Genomic DNA, 16850 nt, shown 5'->3' with positions numbered 1-16850 from the left:
TTAAAACGTTTACAATCTGAACCACAGATAGAGTGAAGTTAACCATTAGCCAAAGCGGCAAACACAAGTGAAGGGTCATAAACCAGCGCGGGATTGAAGTCTGGCACAATGTAACATCTCCGATTTGAATGGACCAATCATCTTATCTATCTATTGTAATGGGGAAAGCAAGCAGAAATGCGTCCTTTACTTGTTCTCAATATAAACTACTAACCACGGGTCACTGCGCCCAGCCAACACTCCACATTGTTATCCGGGCGCACACGCGGGTTGTTCGTTTCACTAGCCGTGTCGCCAACTTGTTTGTATTTAGACCAAGTGTAAACTAGATTAAGCAAAGTGTTTCTGGACAGAGAATAAATTTACACTTGCCATTTATTGGATACATTGTAAATAACTCTGCTGGTCACACTAGATATTTCCAACAGGTTAGGAGGAGGTGGGAGAGGTGTGAAAAGTAGCAAATGACAAATACTTTGAAAGGTCTATGGCTTTTTCCCATAGTTTCCTAATGATTGCCCACCAAACAGAGTGACCCACGATGAATCCTACATTAGGAGGTAATCCCAAAAATATGACCACCATGCTACTAGTATATAGCACTGCAAAGAACAGTGCTTTAGAATACATTTTGTGGCACCAAAATTGTCACAGATACTCAGGCATGAACTAAACGTAAGATTTATTAGGGGAAAGGGGACTTTATAACCAAAACTTTATTTCATCCTATTGCGCATATCATAGTTTCTAGATTTTTGCTTGTAACTTTTTTTTCTTGTATATTATGAGGCCACTATATTACCTGAACGTCATGAGTGGCCATAATAAAAACTGCAAGATTTATGGCTTACAGTGGGGCAAAAAAGTATTTAGTCAGTCACCAATTGTGCAAATTCTCCCACTTAAAAAGATGAGAGGCCTGTAATAGGTATACCTCAACTATGAGAGACAGAATGAATTTAAAGAATTTATTTGCAAATTATGGTGGAAAATAAGCATTTGGTCAATAACAAAAGTTCATCTCAATCTTTGTTATATACCCTTTGTTGGCATTGACAGAGGTCAAACATTTTCTGTAAGTCTTCACAAGGTTTTCACACACTGTTGCTGGTATTTTGGTCCATTCCTCCGTGCAGATCTCCTATAGAGCAGTGATGTTTTGGGGCTGTCGTTGAGCAACATGGACTTTCAACTCCCTTCAAAGGTTTTCTATGGGGTTGAGATCTGGAGACTGGCTCCAGAACCTTGAAATGCTTATTACGAAGCTACTCCTTCATTGCCCGGGCAGTGTGTGTGTGGAATCATTGTCATGCTGAAAGACCCAGCCACGTTTCATCTTCAATGCCCTTGCTGATGGAGGGAGGTTTTCACTCAAAATCTCATGATACATGGCCCCATTCATTCTTTCCTTTACACAGATCAGTCTTTCTGGTCCCTTAGCAGAAAAACAGCCCCAAAGCATGATGTTTCCACCCCCATGCTTCACAGTAGGTATGGTGTTCTTTGGATGCAACTCAGCATTCTTTCTCCTCCAAACACGACTAGTTGAGTTTTTACCATAAGTTCTACTTTGGTTTCATCTGACCACATGACATTCTCCCAATCCTCTTCTGGATGATCCAAATGCTCTAGCAAACTTCAGAAGGGCCTGGATATGTACTGGGTTAAGCAGGGGGACACATCAGGCACTGCATGATCTGAGTCCCTGGCGGAATAGTGTGTTTCTGATGGTAGTCTTTGCTACTTTGGGCCCAGCTTTCTGCAGGTCATTCACTAGGTCCACCTGTGTAGTTCTGGGATTTTTGCTCACCATTCCTGTGATCATTTTGACACCACGGGGTGAGATCTTGCATGGAGCCCCAGATCAAGGGAGATTATCAGAGGTCTTGCATGTCTTCCATTTTCTAATAATTGCTCCCACAGTTGATTTCTTCACACCAAGCTGCTTGCCTATTGCAGATTCAGTCTTCCCAGCCTGGTGCAGGTCTACAATTTTATTTCTGGTGTCCTTTGACAGCTCTTTGGTCTTGGCCATAGTGGAGTTTGGAGTGTGACTGTTTGAGGTTGTGGACAGGTGTCTTTTATACTGATACCAAGTTCAAACAGGTGCCATTAATACAGGTAATGAGTGGAGGAGAGAGGAGACTCTTAAGGGTGCATTCACACTACGGAATTCCCGTGGAATTCCACAAGCGGAACTCTGCGAGCGGATCTCCGCGGTGTGAACTTAACAGTATGAATGGGTCTCCGTGAGACCCGTTCACACTGCGGAAATTCCGCCACTGAAATTGTTCCGCGCAAAGAAAGAACATGTTCATTCTTTGCGCGGATTCCACGAGAACAACATAGCCGTCAATGGTGACGGCTTAGTGCCTCGCGGCCCTAGCGCCAAAGTAGCCTCGGCGGCCGCCGCCAGGCGGAATCTTTGCTCACGGAATTCAGCGAGCAGTGTGAACGCACCCTAAAGAAGAAGTTACAGGTCTGTGAGAGCCAGAAATCTTGCTTGTTTGTAGGTGACCAAATACTTATTTTCCACGATAATTTGCAAATAAATTCTTTAAAAATCTGACAATGTAACTTTATGGATTTTTTTCTCATTCTGTCTCTCATAGTTGAGGTATACCTATGATGAAAATTACAGACCTCTCATCTTTTTAAGTGGGAGAACTTGCACAATTGGTGGCTGACTAAAAATTTTTGGCCCCACTGTACTTGGAATTATAGATCGCAAAATTAGCATAAAACTAGAAGATATCATCAAAAATTCTAAATAAAAAAATATGTTCAACATGAAAACGTAACATTTTTAAGCGACACGTTACTAGTCCAATACTGGTCCATACAGCATAAAATTAGGATAAAATCACAGTAGTATAGCTCAACCAGTTCTAAACTTGATTATATTATTAATAAACAAAAGATTAAGCATGTTTATATCAAACATGCCCAATCCTCCTGCCAACCTCTGAAAAGTGATGGTATGTTGAACACCCAATGGGGGAGATTTATCAAAACCTGTCCAGAAGAAAAGTTGCTGAGCTGCCCATAGCAACCAATCAGATTGAGTCTTCCATTTTTAAAAAGGCCTCTGAAAAACGAAAAAAGCATTCTGATTGGTTGCTATGGGCAACTCAGCAACTTTTCCTCTGGACAGGTTTTGATACATCTCCCCCAATAAGCATTAGAAGTATATAGTCATTTAAGAAAAGGTTTTAAACTGACCTATGTAACTTCCATGTGAATTATTAATCGCTACCACTATCGGGTCCTTTTTAGATAGACAAGCTCACAATATTTATTGCAACAGATATACGACAAGGCCACATATTCCGAGCCTAGCATGAACCCTATATGCATATTAATAGTGTCAAGCATGTTCAGCATGTGACCTCAAGCTTTATCAGAGGTCTATTCATTCAGGACTGAGGCTTACTAACAAGTAACAGTAAGGTAGATAAAGTATAGAACAGCCCTCACTTCTCTGCTGTATCTTGATTTATTTGGGCCAACTAGATACAGATGCAACACTGAGGCTGACGGGCCGGTTTCGCACTACACAGAGCCCTTAGACGTAACTTATGTAGGTCACATCTAAGCACTCTGTGTAGCGCGAAACCGGACCCTCTGCCACATTGTTGCATCTGTATCCAGTTTGCACGAAAAAAATCAACAGATACAGCAGAGAAGTGAGTGCTGCTCTATACTTTATCTACTTTACTGTTACATGCTCTATGAAGACTAACAGAGCACCACAGGATTGACTGAGATGGGGTCCATAGGGTGGAAACGCCTAATTCCATGCACACGGAGGTGAGAGCAGCAGTGCCGGCAGACCTTTTCTACATATGCACTTACTAACAAATAGTCTGTTCACACTAATGTTGGTATGACAAGGACCATATACCAATGTTCAATGCACACAGAGAATGCAAATGCCTCCTGTATTCTGCTAACGGCTTACCCTGGGCAACCAGGGGACTCTGAAATTCTTAGCAGTTCTGCACGGTTAATAATATTGCATCTAAATAGGAAAAAAATCTGATATTATTGGGAACTAGATTAATACCCGGCATTGCCCGGTTTTTCCTTCCTAATCCTTGTTGGGGAGGAAAATAAGCAAAGGAGGAAGCTTTTGACTTCATATCCCATCCTCATATATTGTTTTCATATTCAGACCTCCTATCTCGACCTCCTATCCCGACCTATCCCTACCCGTAATATGTGTACCAGGTACTGAAATATCTCTAGCCGTACGGAAGTTATGTGGGAACATATATTTCCCATTGATTTGCATGGGACTTTAAACTAAAACCCCGACACTCACAAATGGCGGTAGTTAAGGGATATAATTAACTATATTTTAAGTGGACATATAAGTAACATGTGACCAAGTATTATCGAAATATCTCCAGCCGTTTGGAAGTTCTGCAGTAACATATTTCCCATAGACTTGTATGGGACTTTAAACATAAACCCCGTCCCTGGCAAATGGGGGTGAGTAAAGGTTAAATTACCTATCCTATGTTTGTTGATGACATATAAGTAACATGTGTGCCAAGTTTTATGGTAATATCGCTGATGCTGGAACATACACACATGTTGAGTTATTATATATATATATATTTATTATGTATTTATTTTATTGGCAGTCATGCAATTCCAAGCCTGAGAATCACACAAAGGGGGAAACACCTTGGAATTTCAGTCTTAATCAACACATGTGGTAGACATAACCAGTGACAAGCTATGTGTGTCCTGTGTGTAAATGTTACAAGGTATCAGAAACATTTTAGCAGTTATGCAGGGCTTACGTCTCTTTAGAAGGACTAAAAAACACATAGCAAGTTAAACCAAAGAGTGCCTACATATGGAGTTGATTTCGCCTCTTCAGCACTTTCGTCATTACGGAACGCTTGTTTTGCTAGGAAATTAGGGAGGGGGAGCACCAGAAACACAAAGCATTCAAGAATGATCATTAAGTGGAATTTTTGTGTGCTGGAATTTAAGACATTAACTATTCCTTCACCAGGCCAAATGCATGGTATTAAAGGATGCTAAGCAGACCTTAGGCGTGAGTGTCTCTGTTGTCTATGCTGGCTGTGATGCTCACCTCCTCCTATTCTACTTGTTCTGCCAAGTTCTCTGCTCCACTGCCATGGGACAAGTTCAGGGATCGCATCCAGTCTAGACAAAGGGAGTTAGGACTTTCCAGCCTGGCCCATCAGGTTTTGGGGATTACAGAGCTTAGAAACAATGTGAAATCCTGTCCGTACTTATTTTATAGGTTCTCTAATCCAGGTAAAGATGTTGAAGTGACCTTGAAAATAACAAAGGTGTAATACTCAACACTTCCGAGTTGCTGGTGATAGATGACATTATAAGTGAAATGTTACGGCAAGGAGGAGGCAAGTGTACCCCTCCCCCCAGATGACTCCGGGTCCAGGCAGCATAAAGGTTAGGTCACCTCTAAAAGAGCATGCAGGCCATGATTCTCCTTTGGACACAGAGGGGGGTACGCCTCATGTTATACAAACATAGTTGTCAAAATGGAGTGTATTAAATAGTGACTAGCCCAATTTTTCTAATCCTGAAAATAAGTGGATTTTCTTCACCCAAAAACAGCACCACACTTGTCCAGATCACGTGTCTGGTATTGCAGCTCCACCCTAGGGCTGGGCGGTATAACGGTTCATACCGAACACCAACATTTTTGTGCTGCACCATATGAATTTTAACCTATACCGCAATACCGGTTGGGCCCCTCCCCCTCGGGAATGAATGAATGAGCCCAGCGCTGCGCTGTCCCCACATCGGGGAACTAATTGTTCTGCCCCCCAATTATCAGCCCAGTGCTGTCCCCATCAGGGTAAATACTGATGTCACCCGCATGCGCTGCCCTCCTCATCCTCAAGTTTGTTGCGGCCGCCGGCGCTGACACTCTATACCAGTGGTCTTCAACCTGCCGACCTCCAGATGTTGCAAAACTACAACTCTCAGCATGCTCGGACAGCCGTTGGCTGTCCGGGCATGCTAGGAGTTGTAGTTTTGCAACATCTGGAGGTCGGCAGGTTGAAGACCACTGCTCTATACTGTGTGGTATCCCTATGCCCGGGCTGCAAAAAATAAACAAAATAAACTCTAACTCACCTCCCGTTGGTCCGGTACCGGCCTCATCTGCTTCCTAGTGAATGGAACGTCGGACAGCCGTCAGCCTATCACCGGCCGCAGCGATGTTCCGCCTCGGCCGGTGATAGGCTGAGCTCACTGTCATGTAAGAAGCCGCCCAGAGCTTCTTACATGACAGTGGGCTCAGCCTATCAGCGGCCGAGGCAGAACATCGCTGCGGCCAGTGATAGGCTGACGGCTGTCCGACGTTCCTGTCCCTAGTGTAAGGCCGACGTCGGAACATGCGCGAGTTTATTTTGTTTACCTTGTGTCTGAGCCGGCGGCCTCAACAAACAGCACGAGGAGGGCAGGGGGTGACATGTAAGTATTTACCCCGATGGGGGGCAGCGCTGGGCTAATAATTTTTTTTTGGTGGGGGGGGGGGCAGAATAGCACAGCGCTGGGCTGATAATTCATTTTGGGGAGGAAATGCAGTTATATACCATGGAACCGCCGAAAGTTACAAAAATACTGTGATATGCAGATTTGGGCATACCGCCCAGCCCTACTCCACCCCACTGATTTCAATCAGGATGAGCAACATCAAACAAAGCCTATGACTAAGTAAACTAAATGTTTTTTGGACAACTTCTTTCGAGCAGAACGTTGTATTTAGTAAGCCATGAACTGCATGTGCCCCTGCATAAGCCTAAAAATGTGTCACTAGTGTCTTGTTTTTGGAAGCTTTTTTCTTCCTATTAAAGTCTATGAAAGTTCAGTCTGGCCACTAAATCATCAGATTGGCTTATAGAGTGGCTCCTAAAGTCCACAGTACGTTCACCCCCCCTGCCCTGTGATATACACCACATTCTCCGAAACTTCCCCGAAAAGTTAGTCCTAAAAAGTTAGTTTTATGGCAAAGTATTTTACAGTAAAGTCATATGTCCCAAAGGTGGCACAGAACCCCTTAACTCTCAGCGGTTTGAGTTTGAAGCCAGAAGGTGTCAGACTTTTAGTGAGGTATACACTGGATAAGGCAATTTAATGTGGATTTACACAGGATGTTTTCCCGTTGACTCATTGGTCTGAGTCACACCATCCAGAATTTCAACACCTTGTGCCACGACTGGTCTACAAGAGGGAACAAAGAGGATTGACTAATTATTACTTTGGGCAACAGGAGGCATAATCATTAACTCCTTCACTTCTTAAGTTACAACACTGCAGAGCCCACGTGTAAAAGGACTGAAGGCAAAAAATAAATGGTGCTTTACAGGATTTGTTTCAATGTCGGTCCTTACTTTAAGTAACAATAATTAACATTTGTGCAGTCGATGACTAATTTCTTCCTAGAACCATTATAACTTATTTTTATTTCATTTCACCTCCCTAAATTCATTCTGCAGAATTCATATAAACATATGGGATTATTTAACATACTTAGTAGTTACAATTAGTGGGTCCCAAAAACAAACTATAAATGGATGCAGCAGACTGAAAGTTACTTCATAAATGCTAAAGATCAAAGAATGAATCCAATTCACACATTTCATACTGTATCTGAACGAGGCAGTAATGATATAATCTATGTTATACAAGCTTCACTTCTTTATAGAGAACCTACTACATACCCTAGTAATATATATGGCCACAGATTTTAGTTGCTGACATGAATGATGTCAACCAGTTTATCTCAACGCCGGCCATACACTGGTCAAGTTCTGCACCAGGTGCCAACGGAATGGACTTCTGATGATGTATCCTGGTCTTAGAGAAATCCATGAGGCCAAAATGTGGGATTGGCCACAGCGACTCTTCAAAACAGCAATACTAGCACCTCCCCCTTGACTCTTTACAGGTAATAAAATAGATGTTGGTTTTCAAAGTTCTTTTTCTACGCAATGCCACAATGGAGATAAAAGGTTTACCTATTACCATCCTGGACAAGAAGTTGTTGGTGCTCTAGGTGCCTTAAAGGGGTATTCCAGGCAAAAACTTTTTTTATATATCACCTGGCTCCGGAAAGTTAAACAGATTTGTAAATTACTTCTATTAAAAAATCTTAATCCTTCCAATAGTTATTAGCTTCTGAAGTTGAGTTGCTGTTTTCTGTCTAACTGCTTTCTGATGACTCTCGTCCCAGGAGCTGTGCAGCTCCTATGGGGATATTTTCCCATCATGCAAGGGATATTCTCCCATCATGCACAGCTCCCAGGACGTGACATCATCATTGAGCAGTTAGACAGAAAACCTTCAGAAGCTAATAACTATTGGAAGGATTAAGATTTTTTAATAGAAGTAATTTACAGATCTGTTTAACTTTCTGGAACCAGTTGATATTATATATAATATCAACTGGTTCCAGAAAGTTAAACAGATCTGTAAATTACTTCTATTAAAAAATCTTAATCCTTTCAGTACTTCTGAGCTTCTGAAGTTAAGGTTGTTCTTTTCTGTCTAAGTAATCTCTTATGACACCTGTCTCGGGAAACGCCCAGTTTAGAAGCAAATTCCCATAGCAAACCTCTTCTAAACTGGGCGGTTCCCGAGACACGTGTCAACAGAGAGCACTTAGACAGAAAAGAACTTCAGAAGCTCATAAGTACTGAAAGGATTAAGATTTTTTAATAGAAGTAATTTACAAATCTGTTTAACTTTTTGGAGCCAGTTGATATATAAAAAAAAAGTTTTTTCCTGGAATACCCCTTTAAGATGAACTAAGGATGAAGTAAAGTAAAAGTGAAGTTTGATAAAAATGACTCGGTATGTCAAATAAAGAATTAGTGTGCGAGTAAAGTGATAAATCTATACATTTAGTATCTATTCCCAAAGGCAACGTCAGCCATTAAACCTACCTTGTTTCATCATCTAAGGATCAGCAGACTCGCATTTATCCCTCATTTATCAATATAGGTGCTGATCTCTCTCTCTAGCACATATGCTTATGTAACATCCATTTATCTAACAAATTCAGGGAGGGCTCTTATGGAATCAATTTATTCAGCAGATGTTCTGCAGCACAAATACTGTTCAAGTATGTTGGCGAAATGGACATAACACATTGCATACATATTTGAATGATACCAAATATTTATAACTCTGACACACAAATATTGAGCCTTCTTATTAACTAAATAAAGCAATAGCATAGCCTATTTTCTAATCGTTTAGGTCAATTGTGTCAGTTTAGCAGGGTAATATATAGATTTAGGTGAATTTTAGCATTAGGCATCTACAGTGGTCCCTGAAGTTACAATATTAATCGGCTCCAGGACGACCATTGTATGTTGAAACCATTGTATTTTGAGACTATAACTATGGAAACCTGAAAATTGGTTCTTAAGCCACCAAAATGTCATTTAAAAATAGGAAAAGGTGAGGATTACACAAAAATAACTAGATAAAGCAAATCCTTACATATAAAAGTAATGAAGATCTGCTGGGAGCTGTAATCACTGTCTATGTCCGTGTTTCCCAACTAGGGTGCCTCCAGCTGTTGCAAAACTACAACTTCCAGCATGCCCGGACAGCCGTTGGCTGTCCGGCCATGCTGGGAGTTGTAGTTTTGCAACAACTGGAGGCTCCCTGGTTGGGAAACAATGGTTTATGTAGAGGACAGGAGCTTCTTCAGGGTCCTATACAGTACACACAGTGTCCCTAATGGAGCCACCCTTACTTGGTCTCCAAAAGGGCAGCTAACCCTGGCACAGGTAAGGAGTAGTACAGAACATGTTATATATCTCCCTGTACTGTAGGGGGCGCTACCAGACAGCCGGTCAGTGCAGGCACTTCAGTAATAGAGGTGATTTACCAGTAAAATGCCCATTCTGATTGGTCAGTTCCTCCAGTTGTGACACGTTTCACAGATCTGGTCTGTACATTGTATGTTGAGTCTGGTTTCAAGTTACGATGGTCCAGAAAAAAAACATTGTATGCAGAGATGAGCGAACTTACAGTAAATTCAATTCGTCACTAACTTCTCGGCTCGGCAGTTGATGACTTTTCCTGCATAAATTAGTTCAGCTTTCAGGTGCTCCGATGGGCTGGAAAATGTGGATACAGTCCTAGTAGACTCTTTCCTAATACTGTATCCACCTTTTCCAGCCCACCGGAGCACCTGAAGGCTGAACTAATTTATGCAGGATAAGTCATCAACCGCCGAGCCGAGAAGTTCGTGACGAATCGAATTTACTGTAAGTTCGCTCATCTCTAATTGTATGTTGAAACTATTGTATGTTGAGGCCATTGTAAGTTGAGGGATCACTGTATACTCAAAGCCTTTGATTCTGGGTTCCACAAGACACCCACTGTGTGAATGCTCACCGGTGGAAGCATCCATCGAAGCAGCTATTTCTTATTGTCTTTTCCATCTTTGTGCTGCACCTTTGTTTTGATGCTGACAGGGCTCTCTGTAGGTAGTATTTCTAGGTAAAGAACTATAGTTCCCATGATATTTCTCTGCTGTCACAGGCACTACCTTGATTCACAGGATGGTAGGTACTACTATTACTACACCCGAAACAGCTTCACTACAAGTAACAGCTCTGTTGTGGGCACTGCTCATTGCACAATATATTGTTCTGTATGTAAAAGGGCTGTGTAACACCATGCTTTTGACTCCCTCACAGTAAATGTATATTTGCTGAAAATGACCCAGATGTAGTTACTACCGAACCAGGTCAGAGCAAGCACATAGTCAGCGTTATCCCATTTTTACAGGATGCCAACATATAAGTGAAAATAAAATGGCAAAACCTGAAATGAAAGAACTTTACCATAGAAGCAGTTTGATAGTTTTACAACTATTGAGCCAACAACTGGCTCATCTAAATGAGCATTCAGCAGACACAGACTGCACATGTTAAAGGGGTATTCCAGAATTTTTTTTTATTTGACTATGCTACAGGGGCTGTACATTTAGTGTAGTTCATAATATAGTGTCTGTACCTTTGTGTGACGGTTTTCTCAAAATTGTTCTGTGATTTTCATCACAATATCTATTTTATTTTTTAACAGCATAAAAAAATGACTGTTGTCTCAGATTTTTCCCAGGTTGCAAGGCGGTCGAGACCTCACTCACTAGTCAGCTGATGACAGGGAGCCTGTCTGCTTCAATGGGTGGAGGGATCGCTTGTTGGGAGAGAGATCAATCTGCAACTAATGCAACAGCTGTAGGCACCCTGATTGAAAACCACAGATCTTTTGATAGATGCAGCTCATTTATGTTTCAATGGGTGGGGTGGCTGATGAGTGGGAGGGAGGAAAATGGAATTATGAAATTTGTAGGCAAAAGAAAACTCAAAAAGCAAATTCCAGTTCACAAAAAGCCACAGTGTTATGGTAATCTCACAACATAGCTATTTAGCCCCCCCCCCCCAAAAAAAAAAAGCGCAGATCCATCCTACGCATGTCCATTACGGTCTGCCAGGTACGTACTAGAATCACCTTATGGTAGATAATCCCTTTAATCCATATTGACCATCAGAGTTGCTCAAACTGGCCATACATGATCAATAACAAGGTGAAGGATGAACAATCTTTCTAGGAATGCTATACCTAATATATTGTTTGTGGGTGAAAACGTTTTCGTCCAACTGGCAGCTAAAAGCATCAAATATAGACGATTTCTTTCCAGATGACTAATGTAGGTTAACAGTAAGCTACAGATCTCATTCTTTGGTGAATTTTTACTGACTAAGGATTTTCTTGGCTGAAATGGTTTCTTTTTGTCAATTATAATCTAAAGTGCACCTTTAAACACCAATTCATGGATTAGTGGTGAAGTCCTGTACTACAGGAGGAGAAAGGGCGGATAACCATGCATGTTATGTACAGGAGTCACACAAGCGGGAGATATGGCATAGGCATCTCAACTATAGTCAGGACACATCTGCGCATACATTTTGGCATCTCTTCAAGACTTTGTCATTGTTTAACTGGGTACGGGACGTGTTCCTCACAACTTTGAAGGCATAGGTGTGTCTATGAACGTTATACAAACTGCAGCACATAACTTTCACAGTACCCAACTGTAGCCCTTTCCAATATGAATAAATAGCCAGAAATAAGAACATACAACACAGTCAGCGCCTTGGATGACCAGCTACCAGTGCAAGTAACATTACTCATGAGAGCATTAGGACATAACTAAACTAGATTGTGATTTTTGGCATAAAACAGTTGTATGACCCAATTCTTTCTTCACACTTATTCCAAGTAAAATCTGTGGAAATGTTACATGACTGGAGCTGTCCTACAAGATTCATATGGACTTCCATAAAACTCTGAAGCTTGCAATGTATAGCACAGCATATTCCATAGTCAGTTTGCTGACTTTAGGCATTTTATATGATCTACTGAAAAGATATAAAGGTCAGTAGGATCTACATTTTCCAAGCCAAACCATGTAGTTAATATTGTCTAAAAAAGGACCTTAACAGATATAGAGGAACAATTTCTAAACCAGAAAAAAAAAACTAGACTAAAAAACAACCCAGATATATATGTAATGAAGACATAACATAGTTGAAACTGTTTTCTTTGTTCATGGTGATGTGTTTATAATTTTATCAGCTAAATGTACTGTCAGATGACGGGCTTGTCGTTCCATCCACAGGTGACTCACATCTTATGTATGGCCAGCATTGTAACATATTTAAAGGGGTACTCCGGCCCTAATACATCTTGTCCCCCTATCCAAAGGATAGGGATAAGATGTCTGATCAAGGGGGTCCCGCCGCTGGGAACCCCCGCAATCTGTCATTCAGCACCCACCTTTGCAAGCTCTCCGCATCGCTGGAGACTCAGAGTATGCAGCGTGACAACCACGGGGACAGAGTATCATGACGCAAAGGTGGGTGCTGAATGACAGATTGTGGGGTCGCCAGCGGCGGGACCCCCTTGATCAGACATCTTATTCCTATCCTCTGGATAGGGGGATAAGATGTATTAGGGCCGGGGTACCCCTTTAAAAAAAAATCCATAATGGAAAAAAAGGAATGCATACAAATGCTAAAATATAAACTCTAGTGTATATGTAACAGCTTGTGTGTCTGTACTTACACTGGAGAATTTAAATTACTTATAAGGCTAGCCCCCATGACTCATTTCTTCTGTTACCTAACCTAACTTAACCAAAGCTGCCAGCAAAGAAAGAAAAACTCATCTAACTTTAAACAGAACAGAACCTGCCTACAGGCACAAAGTTACACTTTACTAACACTGGCGTATCTATGCACGGAACATCAGTCAAATCGATTCCATGAGTCACAGACTAAAAGTTTGGCATAAAAAAAAAAAAAAAAAAAAATCTTACCATGGAAACCTTGTTGATCACATCTTTGGCCGTGGCTAGACCTTGTGCAAAGGTGCGGGCTGCCACAAAGGCACGGGTAACTTGAAGCTTAAGTTTACGTGGTACATCTCCAAACGGTTTCAGCTGGTCGATGTACTTGCTGACACACTCCAGATACTCGTCAGTGAAGTGAAACTGTGGGTTTAACAGTGGGAACATGCGCTCTAGCAGCCGAGCCCAAAAGTCATTGAGCATCTCTTCCAAATTAACATTTCCACCGATGTAGTATTTTCTCAGCTCCTCAAAGAAGTCCTTAAAAAGTTCTGAATTCTGCATGTACAATTTGCCATAAGTCTTCAAAAACATGTCATTCAGTGATTTTTCTGAATTCTTCACGAGTTCTTTAAAAAATTCTAAGAAAAAAAAACACAATTTTTAAAAACAGAGCAGAATATATTTATAAATATTTAGACAGTAGATTAAAACAAATTCATTTAGGGAAGGTAAAACAGTGATCACTCAAGCAAGTATGGGTGATTATCGGCCGAACAGGTCAATATCGCACTGTGGAAAAGGACTAGCCAGTAGCCAACAAATGCACAAACACTCATTTGTCAGCAGATTGGTCGCACAATTTCTTATCAAAAAGAGGATTGTCTGGCCGACGGCTGAATGCAGGAAAGGGGTGCGCGAACGATGCAGTGATGTTTGTGTGACCCAGCTACACAATTGTTTGAGTCTCGTGAAGGCTCTGTAAACAAGTGACAATCACAGAGATCAGTGCTTATTTCCACATGGGGTCGGGCCTTCTAATAGGGTTTAAAAGTAGTACACTACCAGTGTGCAGAATAGGCACTGAAAGGATAGGCTCACATCTGTGTCAGACGCTCAGTCGCATTCCATTAAAAATAAAAAATAAAAACTGTAGAAAGTATAATTTTTGTCTAGTAAAGTCCAGTAAAATGACAGACACCATTTGGGAAATCTGACAAACTCCATTTAAGTCAATGGGGTCTGTTAGGCTATCAAGGATTTGCTATTTACAGACACAGATGGGAACATACCCCAAGGGCACAATTAAGGCTCTGTACACTAACATCCTAGTTTCCATTTATAACACAGCCAGCCTGATGGATCCACTGAGGCTATGTTCACACAGCGGAATTTCCACAATTTCGCACAAATTCTATTCAGCAAAACATGCGAAACCACTGGAATTTCTGTGCTCTTCGAACACAGAATTCAAACCCCATTGACTTCACTCCCATTTAAATCAATGGGCAGTAAATTTTGCTGGAATTGCTGGTGGAATTCCGCATGAAAATTCTGCCATGTGAAAAAAAGCCTTATAATGAAGTCCATCAGTATTCTGACAGGAATTTAAAAAATAAAATAAAAACAACCTGAACAGAGCGTCATACAGAATTTGGTCAGTAATAATTGTTTCTCACAACACACCATATAAATGGATAAAAGACAAACTACAGGGAAGGTTTCCTGTCCATATGGAATGAAGACAACTTAAAATCTAAAGAAACAAATTATGCTCCTCCAATAAACTCAAGTCCACATTATAAGTAGCATTTCCTGTAGAATTGTGGAATTTGGGGTTTCTTGTCACATTCTTGGAATTTGTGTGGCAACACATAATAATCTAGAAAATTATTCTATACCTAAAAGTCGGCCACATCCTCCCCGGCTAACCATTAGATTCGGAGCTGTGTGGTTTGACAAAAATATTTCTATCTTACATGCATATATTTTTGTAATACCACCTTTGCCCTGTCATATGTAAAACGGTGAAGGGTGCATCTTGGGCAGACAAACTGCTGAAAAGGCTTATTTTTCATGGCTTGAGACCATTGTGGTTTTGAAAATTGAATTCCTAAATAATGATCTATAAGAAACTCATCCCAAATTAAAACCGTTAGGCCACATCCCATACTTCCTAAGGAGTATTAAGCATAAAAATATAATATATACAATATATAACACTACTATACTAATATCAGAATGGTACATTTTTTCGTGAATCTAGGGTCCTGTAATTGCCACTGCTGCTATAAATCTACTTTGAGTCCTTATTCATATTTGTAAAGTCTGTGCCACAAAGGAAAGACACAAAGACAAGCAGCTAAAAGTTTTGTTGCTTTGCCTGAAAAGAGAAAGACGTTGATCTGCTCCGTCTGGACTTCGCGGTTCCATAAATTAACACCTCCGCTGCAAGTCACTTGAACAAAGTCCTACACACAAACACACAGAGGATTACTTTCCTGTTTAGCCATGCTGTAAAAACATGTTTTATAGCAGCACAACAAATATACTACACTCATTAAATCACTACATCAACACAAGTCCAATGTATGACTGTCACACGGGGAGAACTTAAGAATGACAAATCATACCGAGCTGCACTCCCGGGACATGAAAAAAAACTTTTGTTGGCTGATAATGCTACAATATATTGTCTGAAAATAAAGTAAAAAAAATATATACGTCAGATTTTTCTTGAACATTATAGTCGATACAATGAAAATAAAGTTGATACGGTTTGAAGAAAAAAACTGAACGATCTATAAAAAAAAAAAAAATGTATATTATATTTGGAGCCAAAATAGTGCAAAGGTTTCAGTGTCTCTAGAAAGGTGTTAGTTAAGCCAATGTTTAATACACTATGGGGGAGATTTATCAAAACCTGTCCAGAGGAAAAGTTGTCCAGTTGCCCATAGCAACCAATCACATCGCTTCTTTCATTTTCAGAGGCCTTTTAAAAAAAGAATAAAGTGATCTGATTGGTTGCTATAGGCAACTCAGCAACTTTTCCTCTGGACAGGTTTTGATAAATCTTGACAAATATACACATGGGAACTAAGTGGGAAAGCTTTACTTAGACTGTCTGGAAACATTAGATCAGACCCATCTTTTTGGCAGGTTTAGCAGACAATCTAAAATGTGTGTGGGTCCCATAGACTTTATACTAAAGTTGGCTGAACCTGCTACCTTTCGCAGGTTTGGCCAAGTGACTAAGGTGTACGTAGGCCTCCCTCCCGAAAGGTCAGACGTGAAAAGAAAATTTCCGCACAACTATTGTTTTGGGAGGGGTAAGGCAACGTTTGGCCGTGCTATGATAACTGTAGGCTGAATTGACAGTTATTGTATTCATTATGGCCGACATTTATCATAGTCTTTAGAAAGTTTAAAAAGTGTAAAAAAGACGCAAGCAGGGTTTATTTGCACCTTTTTTGTGCCTTTTGGTTTACACATTTATGGACACATCCATATTTCATTTCTAAGGAGTGTGTGTTTGTGTGTACATGCCCTGCCCTAGCTTTCCCAAGAGACAAGGTGTATGAAGAACTTCACTCCACCCCACAGCTGGCACTACACAATAAAACATCAACTAGCAGTCTGAACTGGGCAGATTAAAGGGGTACTCCAGCCCTAATGGGGG

General features: G+C 40.8%; 1 protein-coding gene across 1 annotated transcript in view; it reads right to left on the bottom strand.

Moving 5' to 3' along the window:
- The window catches only part of GPC4 (glypican 4), a 103748-nt gene that overhangs the window by 25506 nt on the left and 61392 nt on the right, over nucleotides 1-16850 (bottom strand). Inside the window, exon 3 of the mRNA XM_056537972.1 lies at nucleotides 13421-13812. Within this exon, the coding sequence (XP_056393947.1) occupies nucleotides 13421-13812 (392 nt within the window). The remainder of the gene's footprint in view (nucleotides 1-13420; nucleotides 13813-16850) is intronic.

The sequence above is a fragment of the Hyla sarda genome, chromosome 9, assembly GCF_029499605.1.
Source record: "Hyla sarda isolate aHylSar1 chromosome 9, aHylSar1.hap1, whole genome shotgun sequence".
NCBI lineage: Eukaryota > Metazoa > Chordata > Amphibia > Anura > Hylidae > Hyla > Hyla sarda.
This window is presented reverse-complemented; position numbering and strand designations above follow the sequence as displayed.